Genomic DNA, 21,732 nt, shown 5'->3' on the forward strand with positions numbered 1-21,732 from the left:
CTTTTTTAAATGTTTGCTTTATTTATTTTTGAAAGAGAGAGAGAGAGAGAAACAGAGCATGAGCAGGGGAGGGGCAGAGAGAGAGAAGGAGACACAGAACCTGAAGCAGGTTCCAGGCTCTGAGCTATCAGCACAGAGCCCGATGCGGAGCTCAAACTCATGAGCCGTGAGATCATGACCTGAGCCGAAGCTGGATGCTGAACTGACTGAGCCACCCATGTGTTCTGTGATGAAGAGGGAAGCATTCAGCAAGATAAAGCACAAAAATCAATTATTTTCCAGTATGTTCTTCCAACCAATATTCTGAAAGATGGAAATGGCTATTAGGTGTAAAACGTTCTCTAGTTAAACAGGTTTGGGAATTGCTGGGTTAAGCGAGGCAGAAGGGATTTCATTGCTACAGGGCTTCTTGGGACCTGCTCTCTCTATGCTAAGGAGTTGCAAATTGCTGAGAGGTAGATACTATAGTCTTTCTAAACAATATTTCAAGGAAGAACCTATTTATAGTAGAGCACTGGTTTTTCATGAAAAAACACCACCATGCTTGTAAATGCTGATATTGAAGCTTCTGAAGATCACTTTAGCTCTAAAATCTTCTAAGCTTGTAGGTTTATGGGCATTATAACCTATAATAGCACCTAGGGCAACATGATATGATATTCTCTATGTGACTCTCAGGAAAGATACGATTAAAATGTTACCAGAACTAGAAAGTTAATACAGGAGACATTTGGTCAAACGTCTCTTGAATTCTTCTAGTCATTCTGGGCTTTTAAAAAAGCAAGATTGAACCTTTGTGCAACAAATGTTAGACTTCACTCTCTCAAGGCCATGACAAGTGTAAATGATCTATATAGACATCCTTCTACTCCTTTTATGTCCACTATGCCAGACTAGGAGAGGCCCAAGGGTACAGAAGGGAAAGAAGTTTCTGTTGTGGATGAGGACTGGGCTTGGATTTGTTCCTCATTTCCACAGACGTAGAGTCGAACGTGCTCTTCTGATATTTCTCAGATCTCTCCTCACTCCTCCAAAAATGCCTCAGGTGGTATCCAGGACTCCTCTCTGTCCTCCCAGCCTAGCGACTGAAGCAAAGTCCCCTCACCTCCACAATAAACTACTACGCATGAAGTCTCGGTGGACCTTTAAACAGGAGACAGGTTTCTTTGGTGTGGAACCTGTCCTATTTCTGTGTGTCATTGTACCCCTCTCTTTCCGGGCATTTTACACACACACATGGGAAGTATTGCTCAGCAAGTGACACGGAAATGAGAAAACCGGACTGCCTACCACTAGACACGGAGCACCAGGAATATTCTACCCACTTTACAAATACGAATTTATTTACTCCTTGTATCCATTCCATAGGGAAGACATTTTTTTATTCATTTTCACAGGTAAAAATATCGAGGCACAGAGGAGGTAGGTAACTTGTCCGAGATCACACAGCCAGGGAAGGGTTGAGCCCAGCTGTCAGGCTCCAGAGCCTACGTTATTAATTGCTACGCAATGCTCCCTCAGACAGACCTACTTCTAATCTGGTTCAGGTCTAAAATAAAGTTTGGACCATAAGGTCATGAACTTGATATCTTGAAAAGGTTTGCCCTCAGCACAATCCATTCTTCAGAAGAGGGAAGAAAAAGGAGAGAAAGGTATTGGATGGGGGAGACACAGAACGAGGAAGCGAGAAGAATAATGGAGACTTGAGCACAGCAGCAGTGTAACTGAGCTCACATCCAGCTTTATAGCAAGTGATGCTGAGTTCCTGGTCGGCTGTCCCTTAGGGGTCCACTGGACTTTTGAAGTGTCTTCTTCAGTCCAGGATGTGTTAACAGGGTAGGTCTCCAGAGGCCCAAAATGGAGGAGCATTCCCTGAGGTTCCTGCCTCTTCCAATCAACCCATACTTTAGTTCCATAATGAGCCCAGGGGAAGAATGCCAGCGGGCTCAAAACAGCATTGAGGGCCATCATCCCCAACTTAGGATGAGGCCCATGAGCCCCCCAGAGACTGCACTGCCTCAAATCACACAGCTAGAAAGAGCTGTGACTCAAAGCCAGGGTCATTCGACAACAAAACTCTACCATTTTCTCCTCCCTCGTGCTGGTCCATAAGTACCTGCCAGGGAACCCAGAGGCCCCAGTGACAGATATCCTAGGCTATGGTAGCCATCCACCTTCTCTCTGACTTCACTTTCTCGAATCCACCGAGACCTCTAAACCATTACATATGTGCTATGCCATTTGTTTTCACAGCAACCCAATGAGACTCGCAGGGAAAAGTACTAACACTACCATTTTGCAGATGATTATATAAAAACATTGGCAATTTTACTGACAAATAATCCTACCAGTGTTTCAGGATTAAGTTCTTATTATTTATTATGGAAAATACTCACTAGTTTCTCTTTTTTTAATTTTTTTTTAACATTTTTTTTTTTTATTTCTGAGAGACAGAGACAGAGACAGAGTGCAAGCAGGGGAGGGGCAGAGAGAGGGAGACACAGAATCCGAAGCAGGGTCCAGGCTTTGAGCCATCAGCACACAGCCCGATGCAGGGCTCGAGCTCACAGGACACGAGATCATGACCTGAGCTGAAGTCAGACGCTCAACCAACTGGGCCACCCAGGTGCCCTGGCTGGTTTCAAAACCAAAATAAGTGAGGTCAAGAGTCTTGATTTTATGAAACCATCAGGAGCTGCCTGCTTTTTGCCAGTTGAGTGGGGCAGGACATACTCACCAGTCAGGAAGTCGGGGTCAGGGGTGGGCTCCGAGATTTCCTCCAGGCACTGATTCTCCAGGGGAACAGTGGCCACCACAAGACCATCTGGCAGTTGCTGGTCTAAACCCCGAGCAAAGTTGTTTTGCCTGGAAATAGAATAGATGGTCATTTCTGAGTGTTAAGGTGAATCCCACTTCTTGGTGGGCAATCTAGATCTCAACCTACAATAAAAAAATTCTTCCTAGACCAAAAGGCTTCCCTCCTCCTGAACCCCACTTGCTGGACATGCCTGGAATAGGACAGGGTGTGAGAGGTAGGGTGAGGGCCAGAACAGACGAGACATAAATCAGCTGAAAAGGTTATTCAGAAGATAGAGAACATTCTTCCCTTCCTCCCATCCCAGACCCTACCTCCTGATCCACACTCCCCAAGATCTGGGCATACACAGTCTTATTTCCAGACTACAGAGAAGATTCCAGCCACCGCAAGATTAGTTATGACATCTCACTGCTTGCCATTGGCAAATGAAGTCCCAGCCTAAAAGGGGAAAAGTCTACTGTCTGTAACAGAAAAAGCAACTGATTCCAAGAACTGGCTTGGGTATTTACTCTTGGTTTGCTCATAAGGGTCCAGGCCTAGGATGTTACCGATTACTGGTCCATATTATAACATTCTCCTCTTCCTCCTCCCCTTCATCATCATCATTGTCTCCTGGGAAGCATGGGCTCTGAGGAAGATGTATTCTAACAGCCTAAGACAGACTAGGAACAGGGGTCAAATGGAGAATCTCCAAGAAGTATTCTAAATCAATGTCTTCAAATATTTTGCTCTCAGGACCCCTTTGTAGTTTTAAAAGTAAATGAAGGCCCCACATAGCTTTTGTTTATTTGGATTTTATCTGTCAATATTTACCATATTAGAAATTGAAAGAGAAATTTTTGTAATATGTATTAATCCATCTAAAAATGAACATATTGTGAAAAATGATGAGGGGAGTGGCATTAGTTTATATTTTTTGCAAATTTCTTTTGCAGCTGGCTTCTCTCCTCCGCATGCAACTTACTGTAATGTACTGTTAGGGTTGAAGTGAATGAGGAAAATCCATTCTCTCTCTCTCTGTAGTTCGGAGAGGCAGGACCTTGTATAGCTCCTGAAAGGATCTCAGGGACCCTCAGGATCCTTGGGCCATACTTGAGGACTACTATTCTAGACTGACTCACACACTGATTCTTCCACTCAGAGCAAATCAGAACATGAGGATTCCCTGGTGGCTCCCATGGGAAATCTGCAGTCCCTGCCTGGGCAAGACAGAAATTTATTTAACACTTTTTTTTCACCCTGAGGAAGCACGGTTCCCAGATTCTGGAAAGAGGAGAAGACCATGGGAGAGAACACAACCTGTCCTTTTAGGATGCCGTTCCCCTTGCTCTAAGATACAAAGCTTTATGCTGACTTTAAAGCTCTTCAAGGAAGAAGACCCACCAATGGCGCCGAATAATCAGTTCTATAGACATGAGAATCACCTGAATGTTCCTTTCAGCACTTGCCCAGCAGCGACTTCCTTGGAATGGTTGTTGTAACCAAAGAACATTTCCCCAAAGAGGGTCTGGTTCATGGGAAGCTCCCTGCTTTCCCCACAGTCACCGCCCTCTGGGCAGGTCTCCGCGATGAGCTGGCAAGAGCGTCCATCCACACCAAGCTTGTAATCCTCGATGCACCTACCGTGGTGGAAAACTCAAGATAAAAAGCTGTTCCATCAATGAGATACGCAGTCAACTCAACCCAACAGATTGGGAAGAAACACCTCTGGGAGAGTGCTGGGTGGTAAAGATTATGAGTCTCCCAGGTTCATTTTGGCCCCTTTAGAACTCAGGTTCTTAAGCCTACAAACCGAGGCTCCTTCCATTATGTGATCATACAGAAACTCTCACCTTTCCTCTGCAGACAAGTGCTTTCAGAGCTTCGGAATGCTTCCTTCTCTAAGTATATCCTCTCCCAAACAGATCAGGGGAAGAGTCACTGGCCATAAGCTTGTAAGCGGGTTACCACATTGAAATCTGAGATATTCTAGAACCTTTCTCCAGAACCATCAGTGTGGCCAGACCCTGCATTTGTTTGGAGGGTAATTAGGCAGCAAAAGGAATGACACTAGGCTTAAGAAATTAATAACCTTCTCATCTGGTCCTGTGACAAGTCAACTAGGAAATTAGAAAGATCGATCATCTTCCGACTGTGTTCTGGGTGAATGTATCCAAACACAAGATCGTCCCATGTTAAACTCCCCCTCCATTCCGAGTAGCCTTCCTGAACTAAATAGACGCTAGGGCACGCTGTGTGAACACCTCCTTGGCGTCCCTCCCCATTAAGCATGTACAGTTACTCTAACGGAAGAGCAGTACTGATGTTGGTAAATATGGCTCAGTGACCCAGCAGTCATTAATGGGACCTTATTTGTAGTTATACTGAGAAAAATGTAATTTGTTAGTTCAAGGACTACTTTGATAAACCCGTCATTTAAAAAGCAGATTAATTTAATGTGGGTTTCTCCTTAAAATATACCGGATTTAGAATTTATAGATGTTCGTGACATGAAAACACATCATTTATCACTATCTATGGTAATTTTCGTAACAAGATAAAGACCTCTCTTCTATATGGAGGAACAAATAATCACAGTGTTAAGTGGTGAGAAGCGATGACGGTGCCCTTTACTGGGTGACCTTGGGTGAGTCGATTAAACTCTCTGAGCTTCAGTTTCTACATCTGTAAAAGGAGGGGGAAAGGCTGCTTTGCAGAGCTGTTGAGAAGATCAAGTGAGACAACGAACTTAAAGAACTTACAGTGTCCCCAGCAAACAGCAAATACTCATCAAATCCTGCTATCGCTATCATCAGCAGAGGGACAAATGAGGTCCGTGTTACCGCAACTTTAATGGTTCATATTCTGCATTTGCCATTTACAGATTTGTATTAACCGGTATGAACTATAGCTCTTTAAGTGCCTGTGATTTAGTCTTTACACAAAAGTGTGAAGTCTTGGAACTCTTTTGGCAGGCCATATACAGGGGCTTGGAGAGTGCTAAATTCACACACGTACCAAATTCTGACTGAGATCAGAAAGAGATTCTACGGCTCCAGCCTACGTCTGGGACAAGACAGTGAAGTGGCTCCTTCCTGGAACCATAACTCACTGTTTCTGGAAAGAACCGTGAAGCCGGCCGATCCCCTCTCGGTCCCTCCTAAGTGTCCTGACAGCTCCCCCTTCCGCACTGCCCCACTCGCCCCTCCTCCTTGGTGTTCATACATGTGTCCCACTGTAAACTCCTTTGAAGGCAGAGGTCAGTCACCTATCCTGCGGTCTCTCCTGTATCTAACACTTACCTAGGTTCTCTGCACAGACCAGATGCCCATATGTATGTTTACTAAATAATTTATGAAAGTATCTCTATTAATTGAAGCGGGCCAGCCGTACCCCACGACATTATAGAGACGTTGCAATTTAGAACAAGTTGCCACTTACAGAAGGGAATTTTACAAGAAACTGAAGGTAAAAACTATCAATTCAAAAGAAACAAAATACAATGAAATACAATAAAATAACATTAGCACTCCACCCAATAATCCTGTCATGATTATTCAGCAGGCACTGGCTTTTAGCGACAAGCTAGCATAGCTTTATTATTATAAGCATTGATTTTCATTGCAAGACTCTTAGATTATGAGATCCTTGAGGGCAAGAACCATATGTCATTCATCTGTGCTGCCCGGGAGCTGGCATGGTGTGTGGCATAAAGCATGCACCCTCCCTGACAGCGGGGGAGACAGGGGTGGGGAGGGGGAGAGGAGGGAGGGAAGGGAAGGAGTGGGGAGAGAGAAGAAGGGAAGGAGGAAGGAAAGCAGAGGAAAGGACAGACAAGCAAACCATGAGTGTACAAGAATGGGCCAAATGGTTATTTACTTTATAAATATAACATGCAATGGTCTTTAAATATAATTCTAGTCAGTGGTATAAATGTAAATTTTGAGGGAACCACAGAATTAGAGAGAGAGAGAGAGAGAGAGAGAACCTGGATTCTAATCCTGATCTTCCCGCTTACCAACTCCCAGTCTTGAGGAGCATCTTAACCTCACGGTGCATTGGTTTTCTCCTCTGTAAAATGGGGTGGCGCTGCCTGCCCTGTTCCCTCACACATTTATCCTGGGAACAAATGAAATGAGGGCTCTTTGACTGCACCGAGGAATGACCAGGTCAGGGGGAGGGTGGCTGCATAAAACGCTGGGGCTTTGGGGGCAGTTTAATCATGTTTCCACTCCTCCAACAACTTCCCCCTCCCCTTCTCTGAGAATTAATTTGTTTTACACAATCTTTCCCAAGCTTTTGGGCCATGAAACCCTTGTGTCACAAAACACAGTTAACATAGTTGCGCAGAACAGTTTGGAAAATTCTGGGGTATGCTGGCAATGACTGCGGTCAGCTTCCTCTCCCACGGGGATGGGACTAGACTTTCCCTGAGGGTCCTCTCAACTCTTGACTTTTAAAGTGTTGCTCTTCCGGTCCTGCAGGCTCTTTCTTCAGAGCCTAAGGGCTGGCCTAGGGTGACCGGTTCATTTAGATTTACTTTCCTGGCTTTAACACTGACCATCCCACATCCCAGCCTCATGGGCGGCTCGACTCACCCACAGAACATGAGGATGTTGTACAAGGTGGGGTCATCTGGGAAGGGCGCCATCTGCTGGAGACACAGCTGCTCACAGCCGCCATTGAAGCCATCTGAGCAGTCCACCCCAATGTGGCGGTCGTAGCAGCCAGAGCTGTCCTTCATGGGGCTCAGTCCGGACGGGCACTGGAACAGTCAAAAAAACATCCACGCAGGGAGGTGAATCAGGGGACTGAGTTCTCGGGGAACCAGAGTGTAACCACTCATGCCTATTCTTAGCACTCAGCCTTGAAACCATTAACATTGGCAAGTAATGCACGAATTTCCCACTGTGCTGGACTCCCATTAAAAGCAAGCGACCTTTTTGACATCTTGCTTCTTTTCTCTGGGCACAGATCACACACATTTGCATTAAAGCCAGTTCCTCTACACGGGCTAGAAGGGGACGTCACAGCAAGACAAGAGTGAGGTGTGCTGGCCTCCCAACTGGGTGGCAGCGGTGGGGCAGAACTGAACAGCAACAGCAGAGACTTCTTTGGACTAGTTGGACTAAGGGGAGGGAGTGCTACTGTCTGCACTTAGTATTAATAGGACTTTTTTTTTTTTTTAACATGCAAACATGTTGCCAACCAGATAGACGACGGTGTTGGAGAGAACGGGCAGAGCCAGGACTTCCAGCTGGAAGGAGGAAGTGGACTTTCTCCGTGACCCTGGAGGGAGATTTGACTGCTCTCCTGGAGGGAGTGGCCGGACCCACAACCCTCCTGCCTCAAGGACGCCTGCGGAGGACGCGACACAAGGGCTTCTGCTACATGAACACCCACAGGTGCTGCGCTTGGGTCTGGGCTTTGTCCCAGTGTCCTGGATGCTCTTATTGTGCAACGATTAGGTTCTCTGCACGGCTACGTCCTCAGTAAATTCCCCAGGAGTGCCAGCAAAGATAATCCAGGCAGAGATGTCAGCCAGAATCTGGGCAAGACAAAGGGGCTTGGTGAGCAGGGGGAGCCCTCTCACACACCAGGCCGGGTCTAACTCATCGGTCTTACTCATTCAGCTCTCGACACATCCCCTTGAAGTACGGAGCATGATCGGTCCCATGGGACAGGCGAAGAAGCCGCAGCACAGAAAACTTAACTTTCCTAAAGTCCCGCTGCCGATCAGGCAGGACCACACCTAAAACCTGGCAGGCTGAGTATGGGGGTCCGCGACTCGGCCGCCCCATCATTAGCTTCCACAGCGATCCGTCTCTCGCACCGTAGTCACTGTTTACTGAGCACTTACTAGGAGCTGGGCATTACGGTGGTGCTCTGGGTATTTCGTCTCACAGCACCCTATAGGAGGGTCCTCATTTAATCCATGCGGAAACCATTAACATTGCCAATTAACGGCACTGGGGCCCACCAAAAAAAGTCAATGAATGTGTTTCACCTTCCTGCTTCTTCTGTCTGTTCAATAGATTCGGCACATTTGCGCTATGGCCGGAAGAGGGGTTAGTAACCTGCTCAGGGCCAAGCCACTAGTGTGGGGCCGAGCTGGGGGTCTGTCTAGAGATGATCTGCTTTTAATGACCGTGCTACACACACTATCAACTAACGAACACGCTCCTCCAAGACCAAACTGGGAAACGTTCAAAACCTGGTGGAACAGCGTCAACCCTCCCACCCTCCTCCTGCCCTGCTGCCTGGCTGCTTCTTTCTCTCGACTGCCAAGCACTCTGGCCTAGGAGCCCGGGGCTGCCGCAGGTGGGCCTGGGAAAACCCGCCTCCCCTCCCAGCAAGATCACAGCAGGATGCACATTGTTTGCTGACATTAATTCTGCAATTTCCCAAACAAATGGCCCCTCGGCTGGCCCACCGGGCTACCAGGCTGGCCTATCCCCTTCCTCCCCACGAAGCCAGCTGGAGTGCTGGAAGGTGAGGGCATTCAAAGCCACTTCCAAGGGCTGCCCCATGCGGTGCAGACCCAGATGTTCCAGATGATGGTAAACAAGCAAATGAGGCAGCTGAGGATGGCACCCCATGTTTTGTTAGCACCCCCACCCATCCACCTCCTTGGCCATCCAGCTGTTAGGGCAGATGTGCCACCAGAAGGGAGCTGGCTTCACCACTGTGAGGCTGCCCCGCATGGATGTGGAAGTTCGACTGGAATTAAATGGGCTGCCCTGGTTGCTAGGAGTCCTTTTTCTTTTCTCCCTTCTGTGAAGCTTAAGAAAAGCCATCCAAGTAGAGACAAAGCCAGTCCTCCTGTTGTTCCCACGTGTGGTTTCCACCCTTGCATCGGCGAGCTCACCCGCCAGGACTCCCACCTTCCCAACCACCCGCTTTTTTTTCCACCTGCTTTTTTCCATTAAGCGTGATTTCTGACGAAGACTTCACCAAAGGAAACCCAAGCAGGCTTTGTTCCAGAATTCCAAAGCCTGGCATATCCACAACTTGCCTGGCCCTGATGTCTGGATGCCCACTGCTGTGCCAAGTTGGACCACCTGATATTTACAGTCTCTCGGGAGATCTGGAGAGAAGATGGTTAGCTGCCTTGTCCCAGTTGCATTGCGTTTGTTGTTCTTATAAGCAAAGCGAAAATAACAATAACAGCCATTGGGAGTTAAGCAATTCCGTGTGCAGGACAATCAATATATATTATCTTCAATCACAACAACACAGACTTTTTCTCACCTCACTTTACAGATGAGCAAACTTAAGACTCAGAAAGATTAAGTAGTACCTTGTTTCAGGTCACAGAGGTGGAAAATGGCAGAATCAGATTTTGGAACTAGATCTATTTGACCTCAAAGCTCAAGTCTGTCTCTTCTACTCTGCTGTGCTGCTTCTCAGGTGTGAGAAAACGTGGACTCATTGGAATCCCTAATGAAATAAAGTCAATACATCAACAGGTAAAGCAATCTGGTAGACTTGTTGTTTGTTTGATTGTTTTGAGCAACTCCCAGAGTACATTCTGGGATCAATTATGGATTTGTAGGTTTAGCCTAATATTCTTTTTATTTCTATTTCTCCCTGTGTCTCTCACTCACCCTTCTCCTTTACACACACACACACACACACACACACACACACACACACATTATGGGTACAAATATTTATAAGGCAAAAACACTCAAAACGTCCAGAGGGATGACCCTGAAGGCAAGACAAGCTCCTCAATCACTGAAAAAGATGCAATTATCTTCACTGCACTGTAACTCACTTGGTCTGCAGTTCAGGGAAAAATATTCTTGAAAGATTTCCAGGAAAAAGAAGGCCGAAACCAAAAATACAGTTTTCTTCTCAACCCTGGTGGAACCAGAACACCCATTCTCCAACAGGCCCGATCAATCAAGTTTCCCACGGTTGACGTTTGTTTTTGTTTTTGCCCACATGTTCCTTGTACTGTTGTGGTCACATTCTAGACTCCTCAAAATCTGAATCTCAATACAAAAAAAAACTACTGGCTCCAAACCATGCCTTCTTCTTAGAAGTATTTGCAGCCACAGCCCAGTTGTCAGGAGAGAAATCTTGCCTCCAGGAGGAGCTGGTATTTTCTCTTGGCAAGTGTTGGCCATTCTCACCTCCTGGCTTGTGCACAAACTCTCCACTTACTCCTTAAAAGAGCACTGTTTGCTCAGGATGGAGCCCCAAAGTCATGTATTAACTCCTCTCATATTAGTTTACATTTAGCAGTCCCAGAGCCTTTAGAAACGAGGGGCTTAAAAAGAAAACTCCGTTTATTATGGCAACAACCCTTCCCCATCAAGAAGGTCTAATAAATGAGCTCATATTTTAGCGACCCCTAAACTACACAAGGTTAATCATCTTTCATGAGATGCTCATGGCTTCTTGACTTATTACTGGTCTAAGGCATCATTTGCTAATGAGATTAAAATGATCCCCCCCCCCCAGTTCAACTTCTTTTCTTCACTGTCTCTTCCCTCTTTTTCTCCCAATGATTTTTGGTTGATTAATTACTTATGAGTCTAGTCAAATCTCACTAGGCCCAAGACATACACCCTTCTGTTCCAGATTATGAGGCAGATGCTGTTAGCCGATGAATAGGAGTCATGGACACATGAGCATGTTCGGGGCCCCTGGGAGAAGAGGAACACTTTCCCGCAGGTGAACCTGCCTTGCCTTACCTGGATGATTCATAAGATATCCAACCATAATGTCTACTCCAAACAAGCTCCCCTTTACTACATGCTGATCTTCCTTTTACAAATAATGATTTCCCTGACTTTTCGATGGGCTCTGACATGCCAACCCAAGCCATGCAGGACTTCTCCCAAGGGGAAAGTTTGGTGGAATTAAATTTATGTTTCAGCTTCCTGCCCCCATTTCTCTGAAAGCCTCTGAGGCATAGGCTTCTGCTTACTGTCCTACGGAGAGAAAGAGATATGGTCATCTGTAATGGTCTCTGCACATCTGTGTTCCAGCAGAGGTGAAATGACACATTTGGTGGGAAACCACTGTGGGCAGCATGTGGACAGAAGGGCGGCAGGGTCACTGGGTAATTCAAAGCTCATTAGAGCATAATGCTCTGGCAGGCAAGGTCATGTGTTCATTACACGGGAATGCGGGACAGCTGACCCCTTGCCTTCCAAGGCCACGGTCTGCTTACCTAAGTGCACACGGATAGTGTACAAAGCAGAGGCATTTTTTGGCCACTTCCAGGAAGAGTATGGCGATGAGGAAGGGGCAGTAGAGCATGGGCTTTCTGTTATTTTAGAGCACTGGAAATAATTTTCAAACCTTCTAAGTGTTTTAACTTAAAACTCAACAGGTAGGCTGGATGAGAAGAAGCATGGCCTGGCTCAAGCTGGGAATGGGGACCAGCATCCTGCCCACCACGTCTGCCCCAATCCCACTGTCATCTCCCACCTGTGGCCCCCAAGAGTGTCAGCAATATAACCTCCGGAGCCTGTGAACACGTCCCCTTACATGACAGAAGGCGCTTTGCAGGTCAAGTTGAGAGGGGGAGATTATCCTGGATTATCCAGGTAGACCCAACGTCATCACAGGAGCCCTTAAAAGTGGATGAGAGAAGCCGAAGATCAGAGAGCAGGTGCTACAGAAGAATGGTCAGAAAAAATGCAACATAGCTGGCTTTAAAGATACAAGAAGGGGACCAGGAACCGAAACCGGAGGGCAGACTCTAGAAGCTAGAAAAGCCAAGGCAATGGATTCTCCCCTGGAGCCTCCAGAAAAGAATGCAGCCCTGCAGATAACTGATTTTAGCCCCATGAGACTCCTGTTGGATTCTCACCTAGAGAGCTGTAAGATAATAGATGAGGACTGTTTTAAGCAACTAAACCTGTGGTCCTTTGTTACAGCAACAATAGGACACCAATAGAGTCACTTCGCAGGACCTTAGGGAACTTCACAGGACACAGAGCCCCCGCTCTGGTGCTTTCCAGGGAGGCACTACAGCTCCCACCTCGGCACAGTAAGGACAACGGGTAGAAGTAAGACCCAAGTTATCAGCAGCGGGTGGCTGACCTCTGCTCCGGGAACCTTCCCAAAGGTTCAACAATCCCCGCTTTGGGAGAGTGTTCTGGTTGGGGACTGAGAGACCGTGGCTTCCACAGGTCTGTGCCTTTCACGGGCATTTGTTTCCTGTCCTCAGAGACAACATAAACAATAGGGCAATTAACTGGGTAGCAATTAACCCTGTGGGAGTCCATGCATAACCGAGAAACGTGTCCTGCCTTCCTAGAAAGAATGAAGATTGAGCAGCCCATGTGCACCAGCCCCACCTGTCTGGCTTGCATCCAATCGGGAAAATACACAGGTGCCTCCTCTTGTCCCACATCCCTGCCCCTTTCCCAGGTTCCTTCATGGCCAGTGTGTTCGGAGTTCCTCACCTCTTTCTCCTTCCACAAAAACATGCCTCTCCTGAGAAGGCTTTCGGTTGGGCACCCAGAGTACTGAATGTCAGGGTTGACGTGGAGAGGAGAACGGCAGCCCAGTTCACCCAAACGGCACTCTGGTGCCGCCCAAAGGCCCCTGGCCCTGGCCCACACCTCCAGACGACTCTGGAAGGCTCTGCTATCAACATCAGAGCTCTCGCACAGTGCTGACGTCTGGCTCAGCTCACCGTAAGTCTCAGCCGGATCACAAGGGTCGAGACGCGGCACATCGGCCCTCACCCTCCAGTCCTCCTGTCTCAGGGATCACGCGAGTGATGGCCAAGGAAAAACAGTCCGTTGGATGGCCTGCCAGTCACCCAGCCCCAACAGCCACGTGGACCAGTGACTTCAAAGTATTATGCTAATCCCAAGCACTGGTATAATTGTGTGACTTTCTGCCGCGGCTCCAACTCTAAAACGCAGCGCGGCCTTATTGCAAATGCATATTCATCAGAACTATTCCTGCTAGCTTCGTCTCACAGATTACAGTGTTAAAAGTACAAAAATACACCAGCAAGGCTACGTGCCAAGTAAAAGGGGCTAGGATCACCAACAGAAGACACTTGACAGGCAACCGTTCGGGGCTCAGGAAAGGGGCAGAGAGGTGGAGAGCATATCATGTGTAAGTGTACGAAGGTGTGAGCGCGCTCCGATTCAGCTGGGACTGCCCGGGGTCGGGGGGAAGGTATTCGTGCACGTGCACACAGTGTTTGAGGACTCAGAGGGACCTGAGAGAGTGGCAAGGAACGAAAGGTTGAAATCTGAATGAAGAAATGCAGGTTGAACGGTAGGGAAAAATGTGGCTCGGCTGGGAGCTCCATCAGTGAAATTGTCTCCCAAGGGACCCAGTTGGGAAGCTCATTGCTTAAGACGTCTGAAAGCGGACCAGCCAAAGGGAGGGGAGCCCTGTGGGACACCAACTTACCCCCCCCCACACAGCTGCCTCTGGAAGACAGAACCCGCAGAGCGCTTCTCTTTGTCCTTGCCCGGTGGTCCTGTTTTGCTTTCCCTTCCTTTGATGGACCGGCCAGGTCTCCGCCTATCTGCCCCTCAGCTCTCTCCCTTTTCTTTTCTTCCCTTTCTTTCCCTCCTCAGATGAATTGGGCTCCTGTCAGCTGCTGCCTGATCTGTGAAAGTCCTGGGAGGCCTTAGGGCTGAGAGAGTCCCACCCTGGATCCCAGGCACATATCCGTCTTTGATGGAGCACAGCTCCCGGGACCAAGCAGGTGCTCAGAGACAGGGAAGGGGTGTGTGAAAGAGGGATTCGGCCCAGCCTCCTCACAGCTTGCCCCTGCTCTGGGTCCCTTTCCTGAAACACAGCTGTCAGATTGGGAAGCAAGACGAGGCACGGTATTCTCCCTCAGCTGAAGGCTCCTGGCCCTGCCCCAGAAACACAACAGAACTATGTGTCTCAACAAACCATCTCTCCCTCTCCTTTATGCCCACTTTACATCTGGCTTTCCTGTCTGTCTTCCTTCTTTGTCCTCTCCTCTCTGTGAGGATTGCATCATTCTGCCCTTAAAAGAAAGGAGGGCTGGTAACAGAAAACAGTGCTGCTGAGCATGAAAATGCCAATATAAAGGCTCGGGCAGCTGATGGCTTCATCCGCTCCTGCCTCCATTTACCTGCATGGTTCAGTCACTCTTTATCCACAGTGCAAGAGCTATCTTAGTCCGCTCTCGACCAAATGGCCTATTTAGGTACTGGCATCGCATATTTACATGTAGCCAAAGTCTCCATAGCCGATAACAAAGCAGAAAACCACCTTCCGTGAAGTAGAGTTCATTGTTATGGTGGCAAAGGGGACATATTTTTACTTTTCCTACCGTACCCGGCGCAACTTACTTCTTTCATCATTCTGGTCCTAGGTAGGTTTCTCCTAAAATCTCCTATTACAGCCAATGTGATCTGACCCTAGACAAAGGTAGAATTTCCTATTATGGTCAATACAGTCTATTTGCTATTAGAGTCAATGTCATAGTGTTAAGCAGCTAATTAATTCTCAAATTGTTTGGGGGTAGCCCTCACCAGTTAGATTGTAAGACTAGAAACAAAGAATCCTGCTATGTGATCCATGAAATTTCACTAGGATAGTTATAGTGCACACAGTAGGTGCTCTATAAATTCTTGATTGACTAGTGATTAGCTTCTCATCTCTGTCAAGAGAAAATTCGCAATTTAGACTAGACAGTGGTTGACAACTAGGGAGGGATCATTTTGACCTTCTCTCTTTTTTAAAAGTACTTTTAAAAGTTTATTTATGTATTTTGAGATAGAGAGACAGAGAGCGAGTGAGCAGGGGAGGGGCAGAGGGAGATGGAGAGAGAATCCCCGACAGGCTCCGCGCTGTCAGCCTGGAGCCCGACGCGCGTCTCGAACTCACGAACCGTGAGATCATGCCCCGAGCTAAAATTAAGAGTCAAATGCTTAAACGACTGAGTCGCCCGGGTCCCCCAACCTTCTCTTTCTTCTTTTTTAAAGATTTTATTTTTAAGTAATCTCTACACCCAACGTGGAACTCAAACTCAAGAGCCCGAGATTAAGAGTCACACATTCCACCTACTGGGCCAGCCAGGCACCTGGTCTTTCATTCACAGTGTATTTGCGTCCGCATATCTGCATTATGTGTTATCCTGGGCGCCCCCCAACCCACTGGAATCACAAGCCTGATGGGGCAGACGTACCACACAACCAGTGGAGTCCAGCTTGCGGTCTGAGATGCAGCGGAAGTTCTTGCTGCAGCCCCCGTTATCCTTGCTGCAGTCGCGCACTGGCCCAAAGGAATCTAAGAGAACCTCCAGGCTGTCAAAGGAGGACGAGGTCATCAGCTCCTCTCTGTGGGGAGACACAGGGGGAGGGCGAGGAGTCAAGGCAACTCCAGGTACATCAAGTAGCATCACCTTCCAAGTTCCTCTCTAGTCACCCGCAGCACGTCTCACTCTCACGAAAATTAAAGATCAGCCACATTCTGAGCCTTGAACTAACAAATTATGGACATTCTCCATATCTGGGAAATGAGCCAAGGCTGTAATGCCTGGTCAAAGAAGGAGGTCTAAACTTGGGCAAGGAAATTAACATTTTATTGCCTGTCAGTCCTTAGGGGATGTGGGAAGTGCTTACAAACTCTAATTTTATGTCCTCTCCCAGAGCATGAGCCTTGGGGTGTGCAATATTGACCCAGATAGAGTAGATCCTGGCACTGCGTACAGGGAATCTGAAGGCAGCCTGCCAACTTCTCCTCTCGGCTCGTTGTGACTCCTTTCCTAGCTCCTGGCACGGGCAGGTAGTTCCTCACTCAGCGCCCCAAGCCAAATGTGGCCCCAGCACCCTGGGCCCGGACTCACCTGACCTCCACAGCGTCCTCCATCACTGTCATGTCCGTCTTACACTTTGCCGAAGGGTTGATGGCCAGTTCAGCCGGTGGGATCACAAAACTCTTGCTGAGGGGCAACCACATGCCCTCCCCAAGGGTGTAGGTGAATCTGCAGGGACACCCAACACCAGGGGGTTACAGCTGGGGAGTAACCACCCCGTCAGGGGACCTGGCCTTTTGCTGTCAGGGGCCTCCTTCTCGGCCCTCGCCGCCTCTTCAGGAAAGGGAGCTGGCCGCCATGCCATGGATAAGATGACGGAGTCCCAGAGAGGCAGAGAGGCCTACGCCTGTGCACATGTCCAGCCAGTTGGGGAAACGGATTATGGCGCCCACTCACCAGCTGTTTGAAGTGGTTTTTATCAAGCCCTAAGAAATCGAATTCCAGTTTCCTTCAGATGTAAAGCTGGGCTTCCTCAACCCTATGTCAGATATAATTGGAAGCATTTTAATTGAAGAGACAGGCTGGCCTCCCACCGTCCCCAGCCCTCAGATTGCACACCCACAGTGGTAGCGACGGCTTCTCTTCTTGTGCCTCAAGGAAGCCTCCAAGGGAAAGGAAGACGGAAGCTCCCTCTTTTCAGGTTGTGTGGTGCACACAGAAATGAGGGAAGGCAGCAGCCCAAGGGAGAAGAGAAGAAGGAGAACGGGGCAAGCCTGGATGTGTTTGCCACACTCCTACCCACATCCTCAGCTAATGGCAGTAACCCTCAGGAGACAGAGGAGTTTTTTGTTTTTTGTTTTTTTAATTCTTATAACAAGGGCTGAAAGGAATAGAAGAATCAATCAGCATTTCAAGGGAGAGCTTAAGAAAACCGTGAAAGATTATTTGTTTATTTATTCATTCATTTTATTTCAAAGGCATTCAAATACCCTGTGTTCACAGTCAAAAATAGTCTATGGGATAAAAGCCAGTGTGGGTGGGATATCACAAGGCTGTGGCAGTCTGGCGGCCCCTTCCAACTTAATGTGGAGGAAGGAGCAATTGAAGAATGCATACAATTAAACAGAACCCAGCCCTGGCTTGATCAGCAAGCTGGTCACAGAGCACCGCTTCAGAATCCTGCTCATCCGTCTCCCTTAACCCACATGCTCCCTTCTCCACTCCCTGGGGTTGCTTGAGATGATGCTAGGAAACGAGACGGATGGCTTGCGATCTTTTATGAGAAATGCAGTCCTCTGGAATGCTGGCCGCGGAGAATGCCCACTGACCCAGGCTCGCGTGATTTTCACCCACTCCCTAACGGACAGGCAGCCCTGGGTGTTGGAACAGCTGACAGAAGAGAAGGCGGGTGCCCAGGGGAAAGGCAAAACCACTGAGCAAGTGGGATGGGGCTGGGTCTGTGCAGGGATGCAGGGAGGGGTCTGCACCAGGTGAGGGAGGCCAGTTAGTAGGGGACAGAAGAAGACACTTGCCACTTCATTCTTCTGTGAAGCAGCTGGCAAAACGGAAGGCATGCCAGCCCCTTCTCTCTCTCTCTCTCTCTCTCTCTCTCTCTCTCTCTCTCTCATCTGGCAAGATTAAGGAGCCGATTAGGGCAAATGATTGCCCCTAAGTGCCCGGAATTTGAGATTCAGAGGTGGAGTGGGTTCGAAGGCAACAACATGCAAGGTGTTGCACTGACATGGCATTTCAGAATGGACATTCTTGAGGGTAATATTACAACAGGCAGGCGGGGGTGAGGACACCACTAATATTATAAGTAAGCTATTGTTTCAGTGAGAACATACACAAGTGTGAATGGTACCAGGGAGGAAGCAGTTTATTTGTTGATTTGGACACAGAGGTGAATTTTTGTTTTCTATTTTGGTTATAAAATTACAAGTTTGCACTGATGCAGAGCAACAAATCTGGGACCTGTAGCTTATAATTTATGAAACAGATTTTCGGAAACAGTTGGCAGTTCTAGCATATTTCTGACGGTTAATTTTTCTTTTGGAAGAGAGAGTTCCACGTCCCTCTGTCTCAGTGTTCCCCTCCTCCTCTGCATTCAGCAACAATTCAGAGGGAAAAGCAAGCCACCTCTTTCCCCAACTGAAACTGTTCAACAGCACCCTGGACCCACAGAGCAAAGTTTACATCTGCAACAGTGTCATCCTCACCCCCTTCTTCAGCCGCTTCTTTCCCCAACCCCCGCCTCACATTTTGTGCTTCTACCCTGCAATCGGACTGTCGTCTCTAAAGTCGCCTTAATTTCCTCACCTCTTTGCTTTGCTCTTAAGAATCCTTTCGGAATTTGCTTCCCTCTCTTTGCTGCATTCCAGCCATGTTAAGACTAAGTTAAAATCCCCACCCCTTCCAGAAGGCCCTCCAGGATCTTCATGCTCAACCTCAGGCTGAAACAAAGGACACTCCTCTGTGCACACACACATGGTCCCTGGCTGCCCCCAGAGATGGTGACTCATGGCCACCTTCTCATGTCTATCACCACTCAGAAGAACGTGCTCTCTTGCGTGGCAGGGGAGGTTTCTTTGCCATCTTTGTATCCGCACTGTCCACCACCAAGTTTTGGCCCAAGGAGGTCACTCCATAAATATTTACTGACTGTTCAATAATGAGATTCAGTTATGTTCCCTAGTTTGCATAGGCTCCGGGATGGATATAATCTCCATTGTCAAACTTAAGGGAGAAGTGATGGCGAAGATCATCCTTTACTTAGAGCAGGATGTGGGTCAACCTCTGGGTCTGAATGGATTTAGTGGTCAAGATGGATCTGGGTTTCATATTGTGAGGAACCTCCAAAGGGCACAGTAGTTTCTGAGACATAACACTGTACCACATTAACAAGAAAAACAGTGTAATCTTCGATGTCTGGTAGGGCCGAGGTGAAACCCTGTAAGAGGAAGCAAAGTCAGATGTGGCTGAGACTAACCTCAGTTGAGAACTCTCAACACAGCAGGTGCTCTGTATGCTGCTCCATTTACCCTCAATACAGTCTTCTCAGATTGGCCATTTGGCTACACTTTACTAATTTGTCAACTAACATTTTAAGGAGTTTAGCAACCTCCCCAAGGTCACCTCTCCATAAGTGGGAAAGACAGGGATTGGTCTGATACTCAAGTATGGCTCACAGCAGCTTTCCAGCCCATACTGGCTCATGCCTATGAAATTCTAAAGTTTTCTTTTCTCTGCAAAATTTACTGAGTAACTCCAAAAACCAAATATAGAACAAACTGTCAGAGAAAAAGCTGTGTCCTGAAATCTCATCTGTCCCTCATTCATGTAGATTTGGCAGGAATGACTTCAGAAAGCCACCAAAGAGAAATTGGGAGAGCATCTGGAATGCTTTCCCAAGTTGGGCCTTCTCTTGCGACAGCTGGTGGTGACCACCACAGTTGATGGCTTAGCTGTAGGCTGAGTCCTGCACACGACACTGTTGAACTAGCACTTGAAACTTCTGTTCAGAAGCGAACCCTTGCCAGAGAGCACTGGGCATAATAAGCCTGTACTCTCACTGTGGCTTGGCATTAAACAGAATGTGGGGAAACTGACGGTTAGCTCTTGGCATCTTCACTCTTCCCCAGGTCCGGCCATTCCGGATGAGATGTTGTTCCCAGGGACACAGGTACACATTTGGAAGGAGGGTGTCTGAGAGAGAAATCTGGTCTGCGCCAATCCCTGCCACCAGAGGGTCTAAGTGAAATGGCACGATCCTCACCATAATGGAAAGAATGTCTCTGGGTTTGCAGAGGAGACTCGGTTCAGCTTCCTTGGACCCTTTGAGTCTAGCTTGGGCCCTTCCCAGATTCTTTGGGATTGCAGATTACCAAGGTTAGGTTGGGTAACAAGGTCTTTATTAATCTGGTTTCAAGCCCTTCGGAAAAACCTGAAATGATCAGCTACAGACATTTATTGGAGATTTACTGTGTTCAAAATCATATATTAGATAGTAAATATTTAAAGCCATGTAGGGTATTACCCCTTCCCTCAAGAAGACAATCATTTCATTGGAATAAACAGGCAACTAAAAAGAAACATGAGATGAAATAATTGACAAATAAATATTACAGTCAGTATGTTATAGATGTTTGGAGGTGGGGAAAGTCTTTGTGGATTTGGAGAAGCTTGAGAGCAATGTTTCTCAATCCTGGGTAGAGATCAGAAGAACCATGGTGATTTTAAAAAACTTGTGGCCTGATCCCATGCCCCTGAACTTTTCAATTAATGGGTTTGTGCCGGGGAAGATCACTGGCCATTTTTGAAGCATGCTGGGATTCTCCTGGAAGATCGGGGTTGGAGAACAATTCTTGGATGACATTGTAAATTTCTTGAAGCCATGGGCTATGTCAATCATATTTGTTTGGTCATATCTACAGCATCTAAACCGGTGCCTTGCAGTGGTAGGTGCTCAGTAGATAGTGGGCTTAACTAAGATTTGACCCAGACCATGAAAACGGATAATGTTTATATTAGAAGAAGAATATATATTCTTGCTAGAGGAAAGAGGATGAGCAGAAGTGTAGAGCGGGAAGTGTTCAAGTTGCCGGGGACGGTGGATCAGGTAGGGAATAGATTTGACTAAGAACAGAAGGTTCCGGGGAGCCTGGGGGGCTCAGTCGCTTAAGTGTCTGACTCTTGGTTTCGGCTCTGGTCATGATCTCACGGTTCGTGAGCTCGGGCCCCACAATGAGCTCTGCTCTGACAGTGTAGAGCCTGCTTGGAATTCTCTCTCTCTCCTTCTCTCTGTGCCCCTCCTGCTCTCTCTCTACTAAAAAAAGAGAAAAAAGAATGGAAGTTTTCATAGGAGAAGGGCAACTTATAAAACAGCCTTGTACATTGGCATTCAAATGTGGAACGATTCAAATGTCAGAAATGTGCAGTGGCTTGGAATTCATTGGGATACTAAATCATGGGTGAACAGAATGGCAAGCAAACAGTCCTTAGCTTCTTGAAGAGATTACAGTCACTGACCAGGTCATAGAATTTTCCACAGTAGCCATTGGCGGGTGGTTTACTCCGATCCCAGGGTGGTTTTGATGAAAGTTCTTAATACCTAAAATAGGTAAATCATGACCCATTGCTTTTACCAGACAGGCAAGTTATTGTCATGTTAGGGCCAACATGATCAATTACCCCACTGGCTCCTGAA

At 47.4% G+C, this 21,732-nt stretch overlaps 1 protein-coding gene across 1 annotated transcript in view; it reads right to left on the bottom strand.

The window, feature by feature from the left end:
* ASTN1 (astrotactin 1) overlaps positions 1-16,890 on the bottom strand; it is a 93,028-nt gene extending 76,138 nt beyond the window's left edge. The window contains exons 1-8 of the mRNA XM_049635037.1: positions 16,820-16,890; positions 16,617-16,754; positions 15,957-16,107; positions 13,387-13,524; positions 8,283-8,345; positions 7,396-7,562; positions 4,243-4,437; positions 2,738-2,865 (exon numbers count right to left, since the gene is read on the bottom strand). Coding sequence (XP_049490994.1) covers positions 2,738-2,865; positions 4,243-4,437; positions 7,396-7,562; positions 8,283-8,345; positions 13,387-13,524; positions 15,957-16,107; positions 16,617-16,754; positions 16,820-16,890 — 1,051 coding nt within the window. The remainder of the gene's footprint in view (positions 1-2,737; positions 2,866-4,242; positions 4,438-7,395; positions 7,563-8,282; positions 8,346-13,386; positions 13,525-15,956; positions 16,108-16,616; positions 16,755-16,819) is intronic.
* Between the last annotated feature and the right edge of the window lie 4,842 nt (positions 16,891-21,732).

The sequence above is a fragment of the Panthera uncia genome, chromosome F1 (assembly GCF_023721935.1).
Source record: "Panthera uncia isolate 11264 chromosome F1, Puncia_PCG_1.0, whole genome shotgun sequence".
NCBI classification, from domain to species: Eukaryota; Metazoa; Chordata; class Mammalia; order Carnivora; family Felidae; genus Panthera; species Panthera uncia.